A 23,503-nucleotide genomic window follows, 5' to 3' on the forward strand; every position below is an offset into this window, starting at 1 on the left:
ACAAGTGGGGGAGGTGTGTGGATGACTGTACCCCCACGTTATAAGCGTGAGGGGGAGGGTCTCTCATGGGCCCACCGTGCCCCGCCCCATTTTACTTGCCTTACAGGGGCTTGGTTAAGGTCAGATCAGCTCCATATAGGGAATCAGCGATGAAGGACAGCACGAGATGACCTGATTTAACTCTCATGCCTCCCGTCCCATTTCTACCAATGAGAATCTCAGGTCCAGGGAAGGGAAGGAACCTGCCCGAGTTGAGACCCAGACAGAGCCACACAGAAGCTGCGTCTATAGGAGCACACAGCCCATTGGCAGCTGGATTTCCATTGCTCAAGCGGGCACTACACATACCTGGCCTATGCTTAGTACCTTAGCTAGGTCACCGTATTTGGTATCGTTTTGAGCAGCCCTTTGGAGGAAGGCTCAGAGCTGTGGGATCTGGTGGGTGCTCATGAGATGCTGACTTGCAGCTCAGGATTCACATCGCTCCCTGAGACAGGCCGGGTAGACCCCTGGAGCAGGGCAGGTCGGCCCCACCTCTCGCTCATCTGCCGAGCAGTCAGTACTTAGTCCATGCTAGATACTTTTACATGTGTTCCCTTATTTATCGGAAGTCTTGCCAGTCCCAGGAGGGAGGTCCTGGGATTGTCCTGTTGCCATTTTGCACCTGAGGAAACTGAGGCCTTGAGAGTGCAAGTGACTTGCCAAGAACCGTGCGGCCAGGGAACGGCAGAGCCAGGGCTCCAAACTCAAGGCCATCTATTGACACCACACCTTGTGCTGGTCATCCTCGGTTCAAATCTAGAATCAGGTCAGATGACACTGGGTAAAGGTGAGTTGGTGGGGTAGGTTGAATCATAGGAAATGGCTGGTGTTAGACCATTTGGAAAATGGCCATGTCAGAGGTTCAGCTTAATTCCAGCAGTAGGTAGTTGTGAGGACGCAGGCAGAGCTGACCTGGCATCTCACTGTGGGCTCCCACTGGGGCTAGGATGGCCTGAGAGGCTGTCCTCCATCGTTACAGCGGGTCTGGACTCGGCCAGGCCCAAGTGCCATGATCGACAGGAGCTGTGAAATCAACACCTGCTTTCTCGGGCGTCTCTGCCTTGTGCCCGTCGGCCACCTGTGCACCCACCCGCGGCAGCTCCAGTAGGCGGGCTTGGCCCCCCAGAGGCTGCGTTTCCTCTGTTGCACCGCCTTAGTTTCTGTACAAGGATTTGTTTGGACAACTGTTTGAACATTTTTAGCATTTTGTCTTTGTTTTATAAAAATTGGTGGGAAACAAAACTGACAGTTGCTGTTGGTAGCAAGAAACACAAGTATCACAAACGTATTAAAAGCGAAACGTAGGGGGATGATAAGGTGTGCCAGAGGCAGAATCTTTTCTCTCTCCTGGTGTTACTGTCCACATGTGGTCAACTCTGGGTGAAATGGGGAAGGAAAAGGACCAAAAAAAAAAAAAAAAAAAACAAGAAANCGAAATACATGGCCCACAGTTGAGTCTGAAAGATGAGATCGTTTGGGATTTTATAATTTCTTAAAGCCCCCTGGGGCAGAATTTCCACCCCTAACCACTTCTGCATCTTAGGATATGAAGATTAAAACAAGTTCTTCCCCATTCACTTTCCATAGAAGTTTTGAGGAATGCAAGATGTCGGAAAGAGGCTGTAATTGATCCCGTTTTTTGCTCCCAGTGAAATGATATGCAAACCTCTTTTCCGCTTTCTTGTTTCTTCCACTGAAATAATACACCAGCATCCCATTAATTTCTCCCTCACAGGCCTCACGTTTTTCTACCTCTTTATTTGTCCTTCATTTTTGCATTTACCCGGTCGGGGCGGTGGGGGCTGTGTGGGCTTACTTCTTTTCCCGATTGGCTCTTCTGAATGTTGGCGGGAGATAAAATATTCCAGAGCTGAGCAAAGTGGGCACTTTGGTCTGGAGTGACCCAGACCTAGGCCTCTAGCTGTGGGGTGTTGGATAGTGACTTCTTGGACTCTCGTTGCGTCACTCGTAAAATGGGGACATTGTGTATGTTGAGGGACCCATCGGGAAGACTGGATAAGAAGCACTAAATGTGCAGACACTGGCGCCTGATGGGAAGTTAGCTGGGGGAGTGAGTCTGGACACCCCTGGGGGCCGGGTGGAGGACTGGGCGTAAGGCAAGATGATGGTGGGCACTGTGGAGACGCTGGATGGTAGCGCCAGCTGACTGTGGTCGTGTGGGACTGAGTGACGCACTCACACGCTGAAATCCAGCCGCCTTTGGGTGAAATCCTGGTGTTTTTATATACTGACTGTTGGAATTGCTGTCTGCCATCTGGTTTTGCCAGTTTGCAACTTCTCATAAACACGCTCGTCCAAAGGTCCAAAGGTGGCCGCTATTTTCCTTCTTTGAGGTCCCCAATCCTGAAATTCAAAAACCTTGAAAACAGAAAGATATCTTGGAACTGGTGAGGTGGCACAAGTCAACCTGAAGGGAGAAGAGACTGATTCCATCTTCACTGATCCTCTGCAGGGGTGACCGCATGCGTTGCACTACGGAAATATCACCATGTGCTTGAATAGGGGCATGGGGGTGTCTCCCCAGACCCTGCCAGGAGTGTTTCAAAATACAGAACACATGCACTGCATGACCTTTCTAAACTTGGAAGGATTCTGAATTTGGAAACACGTGTGTGCCAGAGTTTTGAACCTGCATTATTCTAAGTGTGATTACTATTATTATAAATGCTTTGACAAAGCCAGGGAAATGCATCTTTGACCAGTGCATTCTTTCCATATCTGGAGTCTCCTTCAGCCTCTGCATAGGGGTCCCCCCAGTACTGGCCTAGTGGTCAGGACCCCCAGATATTTGTCATTCAGGCTGTATGAGACTTTAGGCAGCTCCCTCCCGGCCCAGGGCCTCAGTCTCTCCATCTGAGCTGGACTTCTATGATTTCTGAAATTTTCATTTGGTCAGCCTTATTTCCCTATCTCCCCCCCACCCCCAAATAAAAAGAGATTAAGAACCAGTACTCTCTTGTCTCTCCCTGCTAGTAGGGTTGGGGGACAGAATATTTTAACATAATAGGATTTTCCCCCTCCGGTCGGTAGGAATAAATCTGCGGCTACTGTTTTATTGGAAATCCCAGATGAAAATAAAAATGGTGCAATTCAATCTCAGATTTAGCTGGTTACTTACTTTTCACTGAGTCCCCAGGGCCCTGTGGTTGCTGGGTTTGTGTTGGCAGTGGGTGCTTCGCTGGATTTAAAGGGCCAAGCAAATTCCGGGGGTGGGAGTAGGGAGNTTCTCCCAACCTGGAAGAATGCAGCTGGGGGGGTGGTGTGTATGCGAGCTCTCCCCTCTGTCTGAAGGCTGGTGGTGTCGAGGGGGAGTTTGGTGGGGCGGCAGTGGGTAGAACCCGTCTCCCCCCATGGCTGATGTGGGTGTTCTGGGTTTCTTTTGCAGGCTGACGGAGCCAGTGCAGCTGGAAGGAAAAGCACGGCAAGCAGGTACAGTCCCCGCGCCCCCGCTTGTCCCCCTCCCCCTCCCTGTCTCACAGCTGACAGCCACCTCTCTCGGGTCCTTCCCGTCCCCTGAAAGGGGGTGCCTGGTCCAGGCCAGCTCCCTTTGCTGAGAAGTATCCATACTTGCCCGGAGGCTGTACAGTCCCAGGCAGCACCTTCCAGCCTCTCTCTGAGCAGCTGTGAATGGACCAGGGATGATCAGGTTCTGAACTGGCCTTGGGGTGCTCGAGCTGGGGGGAGTTAATGGTGAAGCACGAGACTGGGCAGAAGGACCGGCTCGAGTCCCATCTCGGCTGCCGTGTAGACATCCCATCCTAGTCTGGAACTGGTGGCCCAGCCTGACTCCTGAGTCCTGTGCTCCCTGAACTGGCCCCCCCACAGCAGGGGGAGGGAATACTCTGCGTAGCAGGACCAGGGCTGTGTCCTCATCCTCAGAACTGACAGATTGGGGGCGGGGGGTGGACGGGGAGTCCCTCAAGGAAAGCTGGGCTGTCGTTCCCAGAGAAGGCGGAAAGAGACACCGGATAGGCCCGTGCCATAGACATCCGCCGCCGGTGGCACAGGCAGGCGCTCGGTACTTGTTAGCACTGCTGCTGCCGTCGCCGTGTCCCCTCAGGGAGGGCAGACTGGAGAAGCCAAATGGCCTTTACTGGGGGACACTGGAGGCGAGAGGAAGGCAAGGGACAGACGAGAGAGGCCCTCCAGGCCACACACACCAGACCCGGCCTGGGCTCAGGATTACCTACTGGAGTTGGGGTCAGAGCACGAATGCCAGGCAGAGGAGTTTTCCCTGAGTCCACAACGAGTTCTCTGGAACGTTAAGGGATTTTTGTAGAAAAGAGAGGATCTGTGGCCCAGTAAACGTGAAGGGCAGTGGGTTCAACAGAGTCAACAGATTTCTTTGCTGTGAGACCTTTCAGTCTTTCACGCGCCCTCGTGCGTGCTGGATGACATCTGAGACAAGAATACCATTATTTCTCAAAGTTTTTTTAATTGTGGAACCCTTTTATTGAAAGTTTGGCTCTGGAGCAAGTGTTCCTTGGAACATGCTTCGGGAACCGACGGGGAGCCATTGCTCTGTGAGAAAGAGTCACGTGTTTGACCCTGTGGTTTGGGAAGATCACCCCAGCAGCCATTAGCGGGCTGGATTGGAGGCGGCTGGAGTGGAGGCAGAGATACTGGGCCGGGGGTCATCGTGACCCACACCACCCAGCACGGCCTGGCTCCCAGCTGCTTCCCCAGTCTTGTGTGTCCACCTCCCCCTCGTCCAGTCTGTTTTTGCTACCCTGACCTTCTCTCAGTTTTTCTTCTACCCCCCAAACCGGGGGTCGACCGGCTATACCTGTAAAGGGCCAGATATTAAATGTTTTACACTTTCAAGGCCGTAGGTCTCTCTAGCAACTTCTCTGCCCATCAGTGCCTGTGAACGCACCGTAGATAATGCATAAATATCCAGTCTGCGGTTTGCCAACCCCTGGCCTCAACTGACTCTTGCCTGAGAGCCTTTTCAGCTGCTGTTCCTTTTGGCCGTAATGTACTTTCCTCTGATCTTCCTTCACATCTCGACTCCATCCTCCCCTCGGAGAAACCTTCCCTGCACTTCTCCTTCACGGGCCTGCGGCCTGTGTCCCTCATCGGCTGTTCATGCTGTTTATTTACCCCACGCATTTGTGTAATTTTCTTTGCCTCTCCCCTTGGGGTATCAGATCCATAGGCAGAACCCCTAGCAGGCGCTCAGTGTTTGTGGGACGGGTACCCCGAACGTGACGGGAGAAGTGGGGATGACGTCAACGCAGGGGCTGGACCGCCAGGCTCAGGCCTGTGAACGCTGGCGGTGACGCATGTGGCCAGGAGCTGCCCCACGCCTTGTCCTGGGCGCCTGGTCACGGGGTTTCGTGTAAGCGCAGTACAGGGGGCAGTGGCAGCCCCTAGACGGGGGTTGCTGGACGTGCTTCCCGGATTGGAACGTCACGACTGGAAGGGGCCTCGGAGCTTGTCCAGTCCCACCCTCTCTTCGGACACTTGGGGAGGGACGGCCCTGCTCCAGGTCATGTGATGGGCAAGTGGCTGTGTCAGGCATCGAACCTGCCAAAGCAGGGTGCTTTCTCCACTCAGCACAGTGCTGTGCTCGGGTGAGGGTGTGGCCAGCCTCTCCTGCCATCCCCCAGGTTCACTGAGCAGCAGCTGTGTCAGGCCTGGTGCTGCGTGTTGGGACTCGGAAGGATTCGATGCTAACGTAGTCCTCTGGCAGACACTGGGTGTCCCTTGGGTCTGCAGGGGGACAGAGGACAGGCCTCCACTCGTTTCTCAGGACTGTGACACGGGCACAGAGTCCCGGGTTCGATTCTAGGCCCCTTCCCAGGGTGGGGCGGGGAAGGCGGGGGATGGCCATGTCTGCCCTGCCTCTCTAGCCCCGGCTCGTACATACTCCGGACAGAGCCCCGTGTTAACCGCCACGGTGCCAGGCTATGCGCCCTGAAGGGCCAGCTCAGAAAGAAGAAATTTCTAGTAATAACAGTTACCATTCATCCTGCACTTCTGTGTCAGGCTCTGAGCTAAGTGATTTACATATGTTAGTTTACTGTTAACTTGTGTGATCTCTGTAATAGCCCTATAAAGGAGGTGGTCATTCTAGTCCCACTTTACAGATGAAGAAGCTGAGGCACAGAGAGCTTAACGGGCCTGAGGCTGCCCAGCTGGACGTGAGCAAGAGCCAGGCTGCCTGCCCGGGTCTCACGTCTCTGACATGTACACGTGACCTCTGTGACCTCCTGCCCCTCAGGACGGAGAGGCCGGCTGTTGGTGTTAGAGGAGTGTGGCAGGGGTTGGGGGCTGTGCCGACAGCTAGGCCTTGTCGAGAAGGCAGGGACTTTGAAGGAGCTCAGCCAGTGAGTTTATATTGATTTTATAATGAAAGCTAATAGAGCATCTTTGAGAGACCCAAACAGTCTTATTGGGTAGTGACCCAGCGTTCAGTCTGAGAAGCAGATTATGCATCAGACATCAGGAGAACGCTCATGCAGGCCTTAGCAGAGGCCACTTGCAAATTTGACCCTGGCGTTGGGTTAGATTGGCCTGGTGGGGTTTAGACATGGCAGCGCCTTGCAGAGCATAAGATGTGTTTAGTCCCTGTTTCAGATGGAGAAGCAAAGGCCCAAGGCTTCCCGAAGTTAGAGTTAGGCTATGCAGCCCTGGCCAGAATGACCTTGAAGGACCCCCAGTCCTCTGATATGGGCCTCCACGCCCAGCTCCCAGCCATGCTATGGCTCATTCGGCTATCAGGCCAGGGTCCACTTTCTTCCCAGCACCCATCTGTTGGCCCAGAACACTTAATTCTGTTACTTCTCCAGAGGGCCTCTGGCTAAACCCCAAAACCAACAGCATGGACTGCTAAGGAATTAGCGTTAAATTGAGGGAGACAAGGAGAGGTCGTGTTTCTGATCCCAAGAAACAGCCGAATGTGGTTTGGTTTACTTCTCTGTAACCCAACCTGGGTCGATTTTACGGGACCGGTGATCCCTGTCCTTGAGGTCACTGCTGACTTGGTGTGCAGGTTACAGACCGCGTAGCCCGACTGCAGCCAGACCTCACTTATTCTACGAGGTGTGGGGGCTGTAGAGCCTTAACTGTGGAAAATTCTAAAGGAAATGCAGTTTTTGTAACCAAGTAAATGTAGCTACGGGCTTGCTATGATGAAGAATTATACCTTTTTTGCCAGTTGAAGGTTTTTAAAGCTGATCAGGCTTTATAGATAATCTAGAGTAACTGTCTCATTTTGGAGATGAGGAAACCAGGGATAGAAGAGGTTAAGGGACTCATTGGTTTGCTGTGTGGACCAATTGCCTAACAAGCAGTCAGGATCATGTAGATAGAGATTTGGTTGGGGTGGGGGGTGGTCCAAATCTCATCCATTCATTCCACAAATATTTAGCACTTGCTAAGGGCCGGGATCCGATCTGGGTGCTGGAAATACAGCGGTGAACAGAACAGCAATCCCTGGCCTTGTGTAGCTTGTGTTCTAGTGAGAGTGGAGAAGATGTAATCAATATGTAAAGTGTATGGTACGTCATAGGATAAACAGTGATGTGGGGGGTGAGAGAGAAGCAGGGCGGGGGGTTGGGAGAGCCAGAAGGAGTATTGCATCACCTTCTGGTGACATTTGAAAGGATCTGAAGGAAATGGGGGACTGAGCCAAGGAATCATTGGGGAGAAACACATCCAGGCAGAGAGAACAACAGGTGCAAAGGGCCTGGGGCAGGAGTGCTTATATTGTGTTGGAGCAACCTCAAGGAGACTGATACGGCAGATGGCACTTTGGAGGCTATCATGAGGATGTTGGCCTTTACCCTGTGCGAGGAATGGGAAGCCACTGGAGATCTTGAGCAGAGAGGTGGTATGGTATGATTTGGTTTTAAAGGGATCATTCTGTCTGTCAGGAGGTGAATAAACAGCAAGAGTCAGGGTTAAAGAGGTGTTGCCAGGGGTTCAGGACAAGCAGGACCTTAGAAGGAGGCTTGGAAGGGAGTTTCCAGAAGGTCATATCTTTTCAGGCCTGAGGAAGCCAGTTCAGCAAAGCATTCTGTGAGTTCTGCATCCAGATCATGCACGCTTCTCCACAGCTGGCCTGCCTGATCTCTTCTCTCCTCCTCTCTAGCCCCGCTGAGGGCCAAGCAGCTCATTAGCACAGTGCTGAGGAGCCCGGGCTGCCCGGGTTCAGGTCCTGGGGCTACCCACTGCCTGGTTGTGTGACCTTGGGCTCGTTCCATAATCTCAGTTTCCTCATCTGGAAAATGGGAATTATATTCGACCTTCCCTCATAGTGTCATTAGTGAGAATTAAGCGTAGTAATAAGAATAGTGATACGCATACCTCTTGCACAACGTCTGGCCCGTAGTAGGTGTTCAGGAAACGTTTATTTTCTTTACCACCATGCTGGATTCCCTTCCTAGGAGGAGATAACCATGGGACGGTGATTGATTTCTTGTTGAGTCTGGACCCTAGAGAGAGGACTGGAGTCCAGGACGACGTTGGGGCTGGAGCTCCGATTTGTCAAGGGCTGACCCCCATCCAGTTATGTGTTCTGAGAGCCACGCACAGATGTCACTTGGTCCTTCCTGCGCTCCCTCTGAGGTAGTGATACTGTCCCTCCCCCTCGGAAGGGATTGAGGAATAGGCTTGTCCAAGGTCACACACGTTGTAAAACAGCTTTGGATGCAGCTGAGTCTTGGTCCTTCGAACCAAGGTTTCTTGTTGCTGGACCATTACTTAATCTGATCACCACGTGTGTGCAGCTGCATAATTATTACTATTTGTTTTTAAAGAATACCTTCTTGTTTAGCATTTTGGTTTTCAACAGTAAAATAAAAGTAGCCCTGAACAAATTATAACTTCATTAGCACATAAACTCGGCAGTAGCAATAGGCCCTGATGGTAGTCCCTGGCCAGTGTGGTGTTAGCAGAATGGATTAGTGGAGCGCCCTGGGTAGATTTTAGCCGGGGCACATCTTCATCTTGACTCTAGGCTTATGCTGCAGTTATTGGAGCTCGGATTTGATTTCCAGAAACATGTATTCTCACCATGCCAAACTTGGGGCGAAGTTGGGCCCAAGTATCCTATAATTGCAGGCTGACTTGGGTCCCTGCACCCATTCCACGAGGCCAGTGCTTTGATCCGTTAGTTAAACTGAGAGCCTGCAGATTCCCGAACGTTCAGGTGCGTCCTTAGGTTTGTCTTACGCAGACAGCCACAGAAATGCAAATTGACACACATCGAAAGCAGTGAATTGTGTCTGTCACACGGCTGGGGGTGGTCCAGCAGAGGGAGGTGCCTGGGGTCCCTGGGGAGCCTCTGCTCAGTGCACGCACCCAGCACCCAGGACGTGTCTGAACACAGTCCGTAAGTGGCACCCCTGCAGTGGCCCATTCAGGACTTTCAGGAGTCCTGCCTCATCCTGAAGAAGTTCAGTCTTGAGAAGGGAAACTGGGATCGTCTATCACGGTCGCTTCTTGAGGCCCTGACGCCAAGGGCCCTCAATCTGAGAAAACAGCTCCGGAAGTTTCCACAGCCTCGCCATGTGTCGGGCTCTGCTAACGGAAGAGAACGAGCCTCGGTGTGTGCATCCCCAGCTTTCCTTACAAAGCGTGCCACTCCGGAACTCCAGCATGCTCCAAACTAGCCGCCTTGCCCACCACTGCCGCCTTCGCAGCCTGCGGTGAACTTCGCTGCAGGATGTCCACCTGCCCCTCCTCGTTGCTCCTGCATGGGGCGAGGGGCGGCCATGCCCACCACTTCTTCCCTTTTCATGGGGCTTAAAAATCGCCCCTCTGCATCCATTGAGGAGTACTCCATCCTTGGCCTATGAGCTGATATCTTTCATAGTTTGACCAAACTTCCCACATTTTGTCTGGTAAGGACAGGAGGAAAGAACTCATGTTTATGGGGCCCCACAATGTGCGAGGGGCTGTGCTGAGTGCCTTATGTGCATCTCTGTCCTTAAATCTTCTAAACAACCCTTAGTGGTTTGCGTTAACCTCGCCAGCTTCCACGCGAGGAGAGGGGGTGTAGGCAGGTTAGAGAGCTTGACAACGGCCCAGCGTCTGGCTCATTGCCCCCAAACACCTTGGGGAGCCCTGGACCGTGTGAGGGTCCCACTGGTGGGAGGGCAGGAGGACAGCTCCGGGCATCGGCTGTCAGTGTGGGCAGGATGTTGGAGCAGAGGGGCCCTGTTGCGAAGCTGCTTTACCTTTCATATCAAGGAGAAAGTGGCCAGAGGAGCTGGGCATCAGAGAGAAAGAGAGGGAGACAATAGCTAAGTCACAGCCTCAGTAGGAAATCGTACTGGTGGCAGAGGGAGAGCAAATCTCCTCTGTTCTCACGTCAGCCAGCGTGTGGACCAGTGTACGAGCCGTGTCCGTCTTCTTGAGCCGGCTGCTCTCTGGGGGCTGCGTGGGACCTCGCAGGTGCCCCAGGGGGTCTCTGCAGGACAGTGAGTCTCTCCCAGGGGCTCCGCTGCAGCCTCCCCTTCCCCACGTGCCCGTGGAGGGAATTCTGTGTGGGTAAGAATTCCGGAGCCTGCAGTGTCCCCGACAGTTGGGTGAGGAGAAGAAACTCAAAAAATTGATTGTTTTTTTTTTTTAATTTTTTAGATGTTTTATTTATTTTTGAGAGAGAGAGACAGCACAAGCAGGGGAGGGTCAGTGAGAGAGGGTGACACAGAATCAGAAGCAGGCTCCCAGCTCTGAGCTAGTTGTCAGCACGGAGCCTGATGCAGGGCTCGAACCCATGAAGTGAGATCATGACCTGAGCTGAAGTCAGCTGCTTAACTGACTGAGCCACCCAGGCACCCCTGTCAAAAAGGTGATTCTTGAGAGTGCAGTGCACTCTGTGCGCACAGTGAAGGCAGTGTGTCTATTTAAAATGCTGCTAACAGTAATTCTTTTTAATGACCTGGGCCCACCTTCCCGGTGCCGTGGCACCCGTAAAAGAAGTTCCCAGCTGTCCCCGGAGGGCCCCATCCAGCTAAATGTCGGAGTTGGTGACTTGACAGTACTGTTGACGATTCCCGCTTTTCTCCATTTTAGGTTTAAATTAACCAGGGAATTAACTCTTAACATTTAAATCTCACGCCGTCTTTCTGAACTGCAGTATTACCCGGCGTCGTGGCTGACTGACAACATACATTGAGGAAAATTAAGTGCCTACGAATTATCTCAAACTAATGATATATTTATGCATTGTAGGCTATTTTGAATTTCTAGACTGTTAAGAGTTGTTTAATAGGTTAATAGTTTTAATCTATTAATCTAATCTTTTCTACTTGACTATTTATTAAAATATATCAGTGATACATGACAAATGGAAGTGCGGATAATTCTGAGGGTTATTAAGACATGGGTGATGTGAGGATTTGAAACGCGGGTGGAATAGTAAACGCACGGGCCTCGTTACCAGGGTTTGTGGAAACTGGGGTTTTGCTGTAGGGTCTGTCTCTTCGTCCTTCCTGGCTGGTGGAAGCTGTAGTCTTCCTGTCCCGTTACGATTCCTGTCCTTGTCACTGAAAACGGGAGGCCCTGTGTCCAGAGGCCAGGTCTGAACAGCAGCCATTTTAGAACACTTCAAGGAGAGTTAGAGGTCAACAGTGAACAGAAAGCCCAAGCCCTTTCCTCGTAGCAGGCATGGAACCCCACATTCCTTAATTTTATCGCATTTCTGTGCTGCTGTTTGGAGCATCTTAGCCTGTGCCCCGGTCTATCAGGATGCTGAGGATCCAGTAGGAGATGAGGGGATGTACTTCCCGTCTCTTGGAATTTCTGTCCCATCGGCTGTTAATTTGTCCATTCATTCAACAAGAGTTTGGTTGTCACTGTTCTTTTTTTTTTTTTTTAATGTTTTTTATTTATTTCTAGGAGAGAGAAAGACAGCGTGAGCAGGGGAGGGTCAGAGAGAGAGGGAGTCACAGACTGAAGCAGGCTCCAGGCTCTGAGCTGGCAGTCCGCACAGAGCCCGACGTGGGGCTCGAACCCACGAACCGCGAGATCATGACCTAAGCGAAAGTCGGATGCTTAACCGACTAAGCCACCCAGGCGCCCCTGGTTGTTGCTGTTCTTAATCGTCTCCTTCTTTGGAGAAGAGAAACGGACATCGTCCAAGTGATTGAAAGCCCAGGCCTTAGAGTTGGGCAGATCTGGTTGAATCCCATTCTGTCACTAGCCAGCTGTGTGACCGTGAAAAAGTCACCCTGTTTCTCTGATCCTCAGTTTTCTTATCTGAAAGCAAAACTACTGGCCTGTTGGGCATGGTGATGTGCCGGATGTCAGTGGGCTGCTGCCATGGATACGGTGTGTGTGGCCATGCCTGGCACGTCCCAGCCACTCAGTACGCCACGGCTGCCCTTGTCCTCGCTCCCTCCTTATGGTACTGCTGTCACCTCCACCTTCACGCTGGTGTTTCGGCCTCCGGTGATTGTGTTGTTCAGCAGACATCAGCTAACGTCTTCTGGGGGCTGGGCACGGGGATGCAGAGCGGCCATGGGGTAGAGCCCTTGCCCTTGGAGGTGTCTCTCAAGCACGTGGAAGCAGAGAGCAGATTCAGAGGGGAGCCCTTTAGAAGCAGAGGGGGCGTTCTCAGAAACCCCGGGGCTGGGGCTGCAGGCTCCCCGATGGCTGTCAGAGAGTGAGGGCTCTGGCTCTTACTCTGGCTGAGATGTGGATGTGATTGGGCCTGGAGGTGACATGGCCTGGCTTGCTCGAACAGGGTCACTCTGGCTGCTGTGTTGAACATTGACATCGGGGCGTTGGCTGGGGGTAGGAGCAGGAGACTGGCCAGGTGGTTATGGCAGTGGGACAGGAGGCAGGGCAAGGCAGCCGGGACCAGGGGGTGGCCGAGTGCTGGGAAAGAGTAGGTCAGGACACACCTCGAAGGGGGAGTTGACGGGATTTGCTGGTCGATTCATTAGTACGCCATGGGGAGGGAGGGAGGGGGGTTAGTTCCAGACTCTGGGCCCGGCAAGCTGGAGGGCTGGAATCGCTGCTGACTGAAACAGAGCAGTCTGCGGTTATTTGACAGTGGCATCGTGGCTTTAGTGGGATGGGAGTCCGAAGGATTGCTGTCTTGACTTGGGGGGAGATGTGTACAACAGCTCATTTGGGGCCCGTTAAGTAACGGTCCCTTTGGGGCATCCAGGAGGAGGTGTTCAGCAGACAGCTGTGTGTGTGGGTCTGGAGTTCGGGGAGAGGTCCAGGCTGGGGACAGAATTTGGGATCTGTCATCCATTGCTAATACTTAAAAACATGAATCTAGATGAGACCGCTTTAGGGAGTGAGTGTGGATAAAGAGAGCAGAGGTTCTAGAACTGATCCTTGGGGCGTGTCAGTGTATAAGGGCCAGGCTGGTGAAGAGGGATCAGCAGAAGATAGAGGAGGGGCCCACGGGGTGAGCATAGAGCCCAAGGCAGCAGAGATCTGGACAGTGGGGAGAGAGAGAGAGCAAAGGACAAGGTCGCTGAGGATGGGAAGGGACCATAGGCTCTAGGAGCATGGAGGTCACAGGGGGCCTTGGGAAGAACAGCCCTGGTGGAAGGGGGGAGGCAAAGCCTCATTGGACTTGGAGGCTTGGCCAAGGAGGGGCCTGTTGACACCTGAATCGGTAATAATTGCTGTTAGGGGCGCCTGGGTGGCTCAGTCGGTTAAGCATCCGACTTCGGCTCAGGTCATGATCTCACAGTTGGTGGGTTTGAGCCCTGCGTCGGGCTCTATGCTGACAGCTAGCTTAGAGTCTGGAGCCTGCTTCGGATTCTGTGTCTCCCTCTCTCTCTGACCCTCCCCTGCTCACACTGTCTCTCTCAGAAATAAATAAAAAACATTAAAAAAAAAAGAATCATTTGCTGTTAGATCATCGGTAGGTGGGCCCTTGGATAGCGTCGGAGGACTTGGTCAGTGGTCAGCCTGTGCAGCAGGGTAAATGCTGTCCCCAAAGTAATGGCCGGATGTGCATTAGTTCCTTTAACACCCCGTGCATTTGTGCAGAGTGTGTTTAAGCTCAGCTTGAGGCTACTTAACCCTCATTCCTAATGAGTGGAGTCTTTTAATGAAGTTTTATTCTAGAGGGAGTTAACTAAGTCATTATTTACACACTGATTAGAGACTCCCCCACCACCACCCTTAACATTGTTTCAGGTGGCTAAAGTGGCAGAGTGAAAAGGCAGTAACCTTTGCTGCCCTGTGCAGGGAGCCCCTTACCCTGCTGGGGTGCAGCTCACTCATCTTGCAGATGGGAAAACCGAGTCTGGCAGAGGCAGGACTGATCTCCAGGCTGCCGAGGACCTCTCTTAAGTGCTATGACTTGGTAGAGCTTCAAGCATTAGCATTTTTAGTGGAGTGATGGAGAAATTATACCCAGAAACGTAGTTAATTATCTGACTCCTGGGCACGTGGCATCATCTGAAACTCTTCCTCCAGCATGGCCAGAAACGGTGTGGTCCTTGGGCCCCAGTCCACTGGGGAGTTGTTGGGTCGCGTTGTTTTAGGCTGTAGGGTTTCGTGGGAACGGCGCCAGGATGGGAGTCAGAAAAGTTGATTTTGGTCACTGGAAATTGTGTGACCTTGGCCATGCCCTTCGTTCACAGTTTGATTGGGTTCCTGCGGTGCGCGGGGCCACGGTGCCAGGACTGGACCGCGGACATGAAACAAGCAGAGCCTTCCTCTGTGTTTCAGTGTCTGCATCTGGCTGGGCTCTTGTGAATGCCAGATGGGATGGGGTGGGTCCAAGCACTCGAGAGCCATCTGGTAAAACCCAGAGGAAGAGATTTGTTCTTGAAACTTTCAGGCAGTCTCTGCGGGCACGTCGGACTGGCCACACGCCGTGCTGGGGATGAGGAAGAACGAAGCAAAAGAAAACTTGGGGGGGGCCAGCAGCTTGCAGACATAACTGCTGTGGAGCGGGTTCCTCGATTAGTCTGACACAGGGGATTCGTTTCCTGCGGCTGTTGTAACACGTCCCCGCAGGCTGGGGTGCTTGGCTCAGAAGCTTGTTCTCTCACCCTTTCGGAGGCTCCAGGGGACAGTCTGTTCTTTGCCTCTTCCAGCTTCTCGTGTCATAGCGCTCCTTGACCTGTGGCTGCCTTTCTCCAGTCCCTGCCACTGTGGTCATGTTGCCTTCTCCTCTTGTCTGCACTGTCCCCTCTTGTGCCTGTCATTTCCCCTGTGTGTCTCTTATAAGGACATCGGTCCTTGCGTTTAGGGTCCACCTAAGGTAATGCACCATGATCCCTTCTTAAAGTCCTAAAATTAAATACATCGATCTGCAAAGAGGCTTTTTCCAAGTAAGGTCACATCCATAGATTCTGGGGATTAAGATGTGGACATATCTTAGGTGGGGGGGGGGGGTGCACACCATTTACCCCACTATAGAGAGAAAGAAGCCTACATATATGTAGTACATCAGGCTAAAATCAAAGAGAGAGTTGGGGTCTTGGAGCCCCACTCAACACCACCCTTTTCATTCAGGCCTCCTGGGTGCTTCTGGACCACTGCTGTGGAACCCCTAAGGCTCCAAGGAACACGCGTTGAGAACCATTGCCTTCATGAGGGGTCAGTGCTCTTAGGGGACTGCTAGGGGCAAGGGCCTGCTTGGTCTGGCTTCTCTCTGGGCATTCCGGCATGAGCAGTAACCAGTGACCATGGACGGCATGTACTCACCAAGAAATATCCTTTTAGTGCCTGACTTTAGATTTTATGTTGAAGTGTGACTCAGGTTAAATATAAAATTCATAGCATATCTTGAGCAACTATTTTGTAGTTATCTATATATAAATCTATTTTACAGCGACACAAATAGAATAGATTATGGAGTGTCAGCATGTAGATAGATTCCAAGTGCTTTTTCACTAATATACCTAATGATTCGTGCTGAGAATATCCAAGGGCTCCACTGTACACTTAAATGGATATAATTAAAATAATGAGCTCTATTTTAAAAAATGATATATGAAAAAAAAAATTTTCTTAAAGAAGTTAGAAGATGCTACACCAGTAATTCAAAGTGATATAAGTACCTCAGTGATTCCATTGTTATCAGGACACCTAATTAAATGCAAAGCACCCACGAAAAGCAACATTTGGGCTTGTAAATCTAAAGCATGAAGCCAGGAGAAGTTGCCAGTGTCCTTGGTACTGCCAAGGCTCGGGGATGTCCCATCTAAGGGAGCGCCTTTCGGGGGACAGGAGGCTCATGTAACTTGCAATAGAAGTCTCCTGTGTGGGCGCAGATGAGCGTTGAGAAAGGGGGTCTGACTCCACTTCGAGCAAGCAGGGAAAGCTTCCCGGGGGTGAGGATGTCCTCATGAATCGATGATGTCATCACAGTGGCAGGTGCCATCCATGGAAATCCACTCTGCCCCAGTTCCCTGGCTCATCTCCCGTCCCCCACGCTGGCAAGGATCACGGTCCCTTTCTAATAGACAAGGAAACTGAGGTTCAGAGGGGGAGCCCAGCCCAGGGTCGCAGGGTGTGTGAATGCTCAGCCTGTCTGATTCTAACGACTCCTCCCTCCCACCAGGACGTCCTGATGCTGGCGGGGGTCCCTGACAGCAGGAAAGGGCATTACCATCTGTTCAGGCGGGTGGGCAAGTGCTCTTAGACCTCAGGCTGAGCTTCTGGATGTCGGCAATGAGGAAAGGGGTGGAGGGTATTTCAGGGGGAGGGTCTGTTCTGTTTTCTTCCCTCCCTGTGACCTCAGTTGCAGGGAGCACAGGCAGGTTGAACTCTTCGTCTTCAGTGGGCCTCTTTACTGTCCTGGGGAGCACATCTGTGCTGTGCTTGAGGCTCAACCCTTTGTGCAGTCAGGTTCAAGGCCAGCCAGGGCCAAGCCAGAGTGAGTGGTCAACTACCAGGCTGCCTAGCAGCCCCCCTGAGACCCGTGTGCTGTGCTCTTGCCAGGCTGGCATTCAGGCTCAGATCAGGCAGGGTCCCCGGGTTCCGTGCCTGTGCCCAGTGAGCCTCAGGACGGGCAGGCCTGGTGGTTAGTGTCCATGAGGTGTCTGTCAGGGAGCAGTGGTTTCAGCAGCTCCACCACTGGTTCCGCGGGCTTGGTCACCTCTGCTGTGTGAGTCACTCCAGATGAGGCCCTGGGTTTACATTTTGGTGGTTGATCTTCACAAGACCTTTTAGGCAGATATGGGGCTCCNTAATGACTCCTCCCTCCCACCAGGACATCCTGATGCTGGCGGGGGTCCCTGACAGCAGGAAAGGGCATTACCATCTGTTCAGGCGGGTGGGCAAGTGCTCTTAGACCTCAGGCTGAGCTTCTGGATGTCGGCAATGAGGAAAGGGGTGGAGGGTATTTCAGGGGGAGGGTCTGTTCTGTTTTCTTCCCTCCCTGTGACCTCAGTTGCAGGGAGCACAGGCAGGTTGAACTCTTCGTCTTCAGTGGGCCTCTTTACTGTCCTGGGGAGCACATCTGTGCTGTGCTTGAGGCTCAACCCTTTGTGCAGTCAGGTTCAAGGCCAGCCAGGGCCAAGCCAGAGTGAGTGGTCAGTTGACCTGGTAGTTACCAGGCTGCCTAGCAGCCCCCCTGAGACCCGTGTGCTGTGCTCTTGCCAGGCTGGCATTCAGGCTCAGATCAGGCAGGGTCCCCGGGTTCCGTGCCTGTGCCCAGTGAGCCTCAGGACGGGCAGGCCTGGTGGTTAGTGTCCATGAGGTGTCTGTCAGGGAGCAGTGGTTTCAGCAGCTCCACCACTGGTTCCGCGGGCTTGGTCACCTCTGCTGTGTGAGTCACTCCAGATGAGGCCCTGGGTTTACATTTTGGTGGTTGATCTTCACAAGACCTTTTAGGCAGATATGGGGCTCCCCACTTCACTGATGAGGATACGGGCTCAGAGAGAGTCCGGGGCTCACTCGGGGTCACCAGCTGGGATGTGACAGTGATGGGGTTTAAACCCTCCATGGCTCCTGCGCGTCTGTGCCGTGCAAGGCCCGTCCCTCATGTCGTCTGCATACTTCCCTCCCCCGTACCCCCCAGAAGACCATAGATATGTGTTAGGACATCTCCCCTGGGGCCACCGGTTAGGGTCCCTCGCAGACATTGCCTTGTCTCTGCGTCACAGCGCTGTGAGGCCGGTGCTGTGTTTATCCCCATTGTATGGGTGTGAAGACCGAGGCTTAGGGGCTTGGAGTCACTTGCACAAGAGCCCACAGCTTGGGAGGGGCGGTTCTGAGATTGGCCATGGCACCATCGAACTCCAGAACTTACTTCCCACACACACAGTTCACCACACAGCATCCCTGCCAGGCTGTGTGCCCACCTCTCTGCTCTGGTGCCCAGCCCCGGGGAGACCTCCACTCCTGGGACGTCCCCTTCTGTTGCCGCTGGCTGCAGATCGTCCTCCCTCCCTGAAGCCACAGCTCCTCCCCGGTAACTTCTTAGACCTGTGGCTCCCATGGCTCCTGGGGCCTCACTGAGCTAAGAGGTTTTTGTGTCCTGTGATGACTTTTTTTTGTAGCATGTCTTCATTTTTGAAAGACAGAGACAGAGCACAAGCAGGGGAGGGGCAGAGAGAGAAGGAGACACAGGATCTGATGCAGGCTCCAGGCTCCGAGCTGTCAGCACAGAGCCCGACACGGGGCTCGAACCCACAAACTGTGAGATCATGACCTGAGCCAAAGTCAGATGCTTAACCGACTGAGCCACCCAGGTGCCCCTGTCCTGTGATGACTGTTAAGCACAGCAGGGAGTGGGTAGGCTTATCCCTTCCCGGGGAGTGCTGGTCCTCAGCAAGAGGGCTCTAGTTCAAGATATCCCCTTTGGAGGAAGCAGCAGCCAGAAAAGTCAGGCAGTCTGCCTTCCTCTAGTGCAGCCACTAGCACCTCGGTTTGGAATGTTCTAGATGCAGAAGGTCAAAGAGTGGGTGATGTGGGAGTTGCCACAGAGGCATATGGACAGGCTTCCCTGTGTAGGTTTCTCCCCAAGTCTCAGTGCACAATGGCTAAGAACCAGAACCAGATGTAGATGCCTACCTCTAATTTTGTTTTCGTGTCTTACCACCCATGTGACCTTGACCAAGGCACTTCTCTCAGTGCCTCTGTTTCCTCATCTGTAAAGCAGAGATACTCCCAGGACTTCCTCACCGTTTGTTAACTGAAATGAAAAGAGCCCATATATTAGAACAGTCCTGCCACATAGGAAACAACTTCAGTGTTTCTTCAGTAAGTAAAAGAAATGAACACTGGGGCAATTGAACCATCCTGATTTATGTTTCCTGCTGTGGAGAAGGGCAGGAGCTCAGATAGCGTTGGGTGGCCCTGACGTGGCAGGCATTGGGAGGAGGTGTCACTGGGCCCACTGAGTGCCAAGGATACCATAACAGTTCACCATTATTAAGAACAATAATGATGACCACGGCCTGATAGCTGTTACAGGCCAGCCACTGTGTTCAGTGTTTTGTTAGTCGATTGAAATCTGCCTGGCAATCCTGTTAGCTCCATTTTGCAGAGGGGAAAACTGGGGCTCAGAGGTTAGGCTGCTGGCTCAAGTCACACAGCAAGGAGGTGCCTGACCGGACAGCCCTGGCTCCTGGCTGGTTCCCACCAAGCCTACCTTTTCTTAAGACATTTTTTCTAAAGTTTATTTATTTTTGAGAGAGAGAGAGACAGAGAGTGAGTAGGAAAGGGGCAGAGAGAGAGAGAGAGAGAATCCCAAGCAGGTTCTGTGCCCTCAGGGCAGAGCCTGACGCTGAGCTTGAACATAGACCGTGAGATCATGAACAGAAATCAAGGGTCAGACGCCCAGCTGACTGAGCCCCCCAGGCACCCTCAGCCTCCCCTTTCACTCGGGATCGCTCTGAGCCCTGGGCAGTATCTGCTTGAGCTGCCACTACAGAAGACACAGACTAGGTGGCTTAGACAACAGAAGTGTATTGTCACACGGTCCTGAAGAGTGGAGCACTGAGGTCACAGTGCCAGCACTGCTGGGCTCTGGAGAGAACCCTCTTCCTGGCCTGCAAACAAGCCACCTTCTCTCGGTGTCCTCACGCGGCAGGGAGACTGTGAGAGATTTCTCTTCCTGTTCTGTCCGATTAGGGCCCCGCTTTATGACCTTATTTAACCTTAATTATCTCTTACAGACCCTGTCTCCAGCCGTGGTTGTGTTGAGGATTAAGATTTCACCATATAGGGGTGCCTGGGTGGCTCAGTCGGTTGAGCGTCCGACTTCAGCTCAGGTCATGATCTCATGGTTCATGGGTTCGAGCCCCGCGTTGGGCTCTGCGCTGACGGCTCAGAGCCTGGACCTTGCTTCAGACTCTGTCTCTCTGTCTCTCTGTCTCTCTGTCTCTGTCTCTCTCTGCCCTTCCCCTGCTCTCTTTGTCTTTCAAGAGTAAATAAACAAAACAGATTTCACCATACCAATTGGGCAGGTGGTGGACACAGTTCAGTCCATGCTAGCATCTCCCCAGTGGCCTTTTCCTGTCCCCTCATTAGCTGGGACCCTCCTCCTCTCTGTGCTCAGTTGCCGGCCTGAGAGAAGGTTCAGAGCTGGGAGGGACAGTGAATATGATAAACACTCATGCTCTGTGGCAGATGGAGCTGCTGGAGCCCAGAAAGAGAAAGATCTTGTCCAGAGCCTCACAGCAAGCCTGCTGCAGTTCCAGGGCTAGAACCTGGGTCCCTGCCTCCCAGCCTGGCACTCCCACAAAGCTGCAGGTGGCATGCTGGTAGGCTTGCCTGAGCGGGCTTCAAGTCTGGGCCTTCAGGTTCAGTCCAGAAGCTTCACTGAAGCAGCAGACAGGGCCGGATGCGACAGGGTGGCATCCCTGGGCCGGCACGTGATGTGATCTCCCGATGTGCGCACGCCTCGGCCTCCGTAGCTCAGGGGTGGGAGTGATAGCCATGGTCCCCCTGCCAGAAGGATCCCCCTCATGATAACACGACAATCACACTGAACCGTCCCATCCAAGAGATGTCAGGGCGCCTGGGGGGCTCCGTCGGTTGAGCATCCGATTTCGGCTCAGGTCATGATCTCGTGGTTCATGGGTTCAGGTTCATGATCTTGCCCGCATCGGGCTCTGTGCTGACAGCTCAGAACCTGGAGCCTGCTTCACATTCTGTGTCTCCCTCTCTCTGTGCCTCTTCCCCATTCACGCTCTGTCTGTCTTTCAAATAACACATAAGAAAAAGAGAGAGATGTCAAGGCTTCATGTGTTGGCCTGCCACCAGTCTTGTGTGGCCCTGAGTAAGTCCCAGCTCTGCTCTGGGCCACAGTGTGCCCGCCATAAAGGAGGTTACGCCCTGCCCACCTCAGTATCGAGCTCATTTGCTTGAGGATGTTTTCTGCTATTTGAAGAACCACCTGGAAGCCAGAGTGGTGGGGTCAGAGTGAGGCTTTTGGCTCGTAGTGTCCCGTCGGTGAGATGGGAACAGGGAGGGCCTTGGATGAAACCTGTAGCCCTTCAGCCCTCTGCGCAGGAGGGAAGGGAGCAGCACGGGGCTTTGTACATATCAAGCCACTTACACCCTTGCTGCTCAAAGTGCAGATTGAAGACCTGCAGCACCGGCCTTGCTGCGCTTGTTAGGAAAGCAGAGCCTCAGGGTGCCTGGGTGGCACGGTCGGTTATGACTCAGGTCATGACTCACGGTTTGTGAGATCGAGCCCCGTGTCGGGTTGTGTGCTGTCAGCTGGGAGCCTGCTTGGGCTTCTCTTCTCTCCCTCTTCTCTCTGTCCCTCGTCTGCTCATGCTCACTCTCATTCTCTCTTTCTCAAAACATTACAAAAAAGAAAGAGAGAAAAGTGGAGTTTCAGGCTAAACCCCAGACCTGCTGAACCAGAATCTGCATTTTACCAAGATTCCCAGCTGATTTATGTGCGTATTGAACTTGGAGAAGAACTGATTTCAACCACCCGTCCCTGCCCTTGTAGGTCTTCTGCCCCTCCAGTTACGGGAGTTATGGGACACCTTCAGACCTCCTAAGATCTGTGAAATGGGTGGCGTTGGAGCCATACTAGCCCAATGATTTTCTTTTTTTAATATTTATTTATTTTTAAGAGAGAAGCAGGGAGGGGCAGAGAGAGAGGAAGACCAGAATCCAAAGCAGGCTCCAGGCTCTGAGTTGTCAGCACAGAGCCCAATGCGGAGCTTGAACTCAAAAACTGTGAGATCATGACCTGAGCCCAAGTTGGCCACTTAACCGATTGAGCCACCCAGGCACCCCAAGCCCAATGGTTTCCAAGTGGTGTTCTTTGGAGCCCCCAGGGTTCCCTGAAGGACCCATAGGGGCAGCCATGGTCATTGGCTGCTTCAAGGTGAGATTCACGGAATAGTCAGTCTGTCGCTAAACACTGTGCAGCCCCCTGGGCTGGTGGGCTCCCAGACAGGTCTAGGAGCTGGCATGGGGTTCACTCTGAGCAGGCTCTCTTCTTTCCCAGGGAGCGCTTGAAGCGCAGCCAGAAGAGCACCAAGGTGGAGGGGCCAGAGCCCGCACCGGCTGAGGCCTCACTGAGTGCCGAGCAGGGAACGATGACCGAGGTGAAGGTGAAGACGGAGCTACCTGATGACTACATCCAGGAGGTGATCTGGCAAGGGGAGGCCAAGGAGGAGAAGAAGGTGGTCAGCAAGGACGGGGCAGGTGACGTGCCCGCCGAGATCTGCGTGGTGATTGGTGGCGTCCGCAACCAGCAGACCCTCGGTGAGTGCCTGTCCGTGAGGGTCAGGGCCGGGACCGGGGCGTGGGGTGAGAGTCCCGGAGACGAGGGCCCTGCCTGTCCCGGGCTGGGGGAGCCTGAGGTGGCTCCGCTTTGCCCCCAGGGAAGAACCTCAGCTCCTTAGACTTGCCTTCGCTAGGACACTAGTAGTCTGGACCTCTTCTTCCCCTTCCTGACGTGCCAGAGCCCGGGCCATGCCTCAAGACTTGGTCAGGTGCCTGGAACTTTCTGCAGGTGTGACGAACCCCTCGTAGCGTGGGGCTCCGGGCCCCAGGTGGGCCCAGCACTGCCATGTCACTCATTATCCTAAACGCCTGTCTGCGTTTCTTCCTCCTGCGAGCGGCTCCCAGGCACGTCCTGCTGGGAACAGGCGCCCCGTCGGGACCGGGTTGGTGACAGACTGGCACCTTCGCCTGCCTGTTCTGGTCGGGGTCAGGCTCAGACTTGCTCTGTGGAAACAGGCTTCTTAGAAATGCTCTCTCCCCCCACACTTTCCAGCGGGAGTCAGGGGGTTCCCCTCAGGGGCTGCCCACCCCCATGCGGGGCTCATAAACCCAGATGCCCGCAAGGCCTCCCCCAGAACACACGCAGCGGGGCTCGGTCCTCCACTGCCGCAGGAACCGGGTGGGAGATGGGCTCGGTGTGGACGTGCCACACGCCAGACGTGAGAAATCAGATGTGAATGCTTTTGGCCTCAAATGTTGGCAACTAATTTGCCTTTTGGAAATCTGCCGAGCAAAACCTGTCTGGGGCTCAGAGCTGCTCCATGGCCACAGGTTTGCAAACCCTGGTCTGTGAAGTCCCAGT

At 53.2% G+C, this 23,503-nt stretch overlaps 1 protein-coding gene across 1 annotated transcript in view; it reads left to right on the forward strand.

Annotated features, from left to right (window-relative positions):
* ZNF618 (zinc finger protein 618) overlaps window positions 1-23,503 on the forward strand; it is a 145,545-nt gene that overhangs the window by 65,804 nt on the left and 56,238 nt on the right. Inside the window, exons 7-8 of the mRNA XM_077769769.1 lie at window positions 3,449-3,492; window positions 22,421-22,680. Of these exons, the coding sequence (XP_077625895.1) occupies window positions 3,449-3,492; window positions 22,421-22,680 (304 nt within the window). The remainder of the gene's footprint in view (window positions 1-3,448; window positions 3,493-22,420; window positions 22,681-23,503) is intronic.

Source organism: Crocuta crocuta, unplaced genomic scaffold (assembly GCF_008692635.1).
Source record: "Crocuta crocuta isolate KB4526 unplaced genomic scaffold, BGI_CrCroc_1.0 scaffold95, whole genome shotgun sequence".
Taxonomy (NCBI): domain Eukaryota; kingdom Metazoa; phylum Chordata; class Mammalia; order Carnivora; family Hyaenidae; genus Crocuta; species Crocuta crocuta.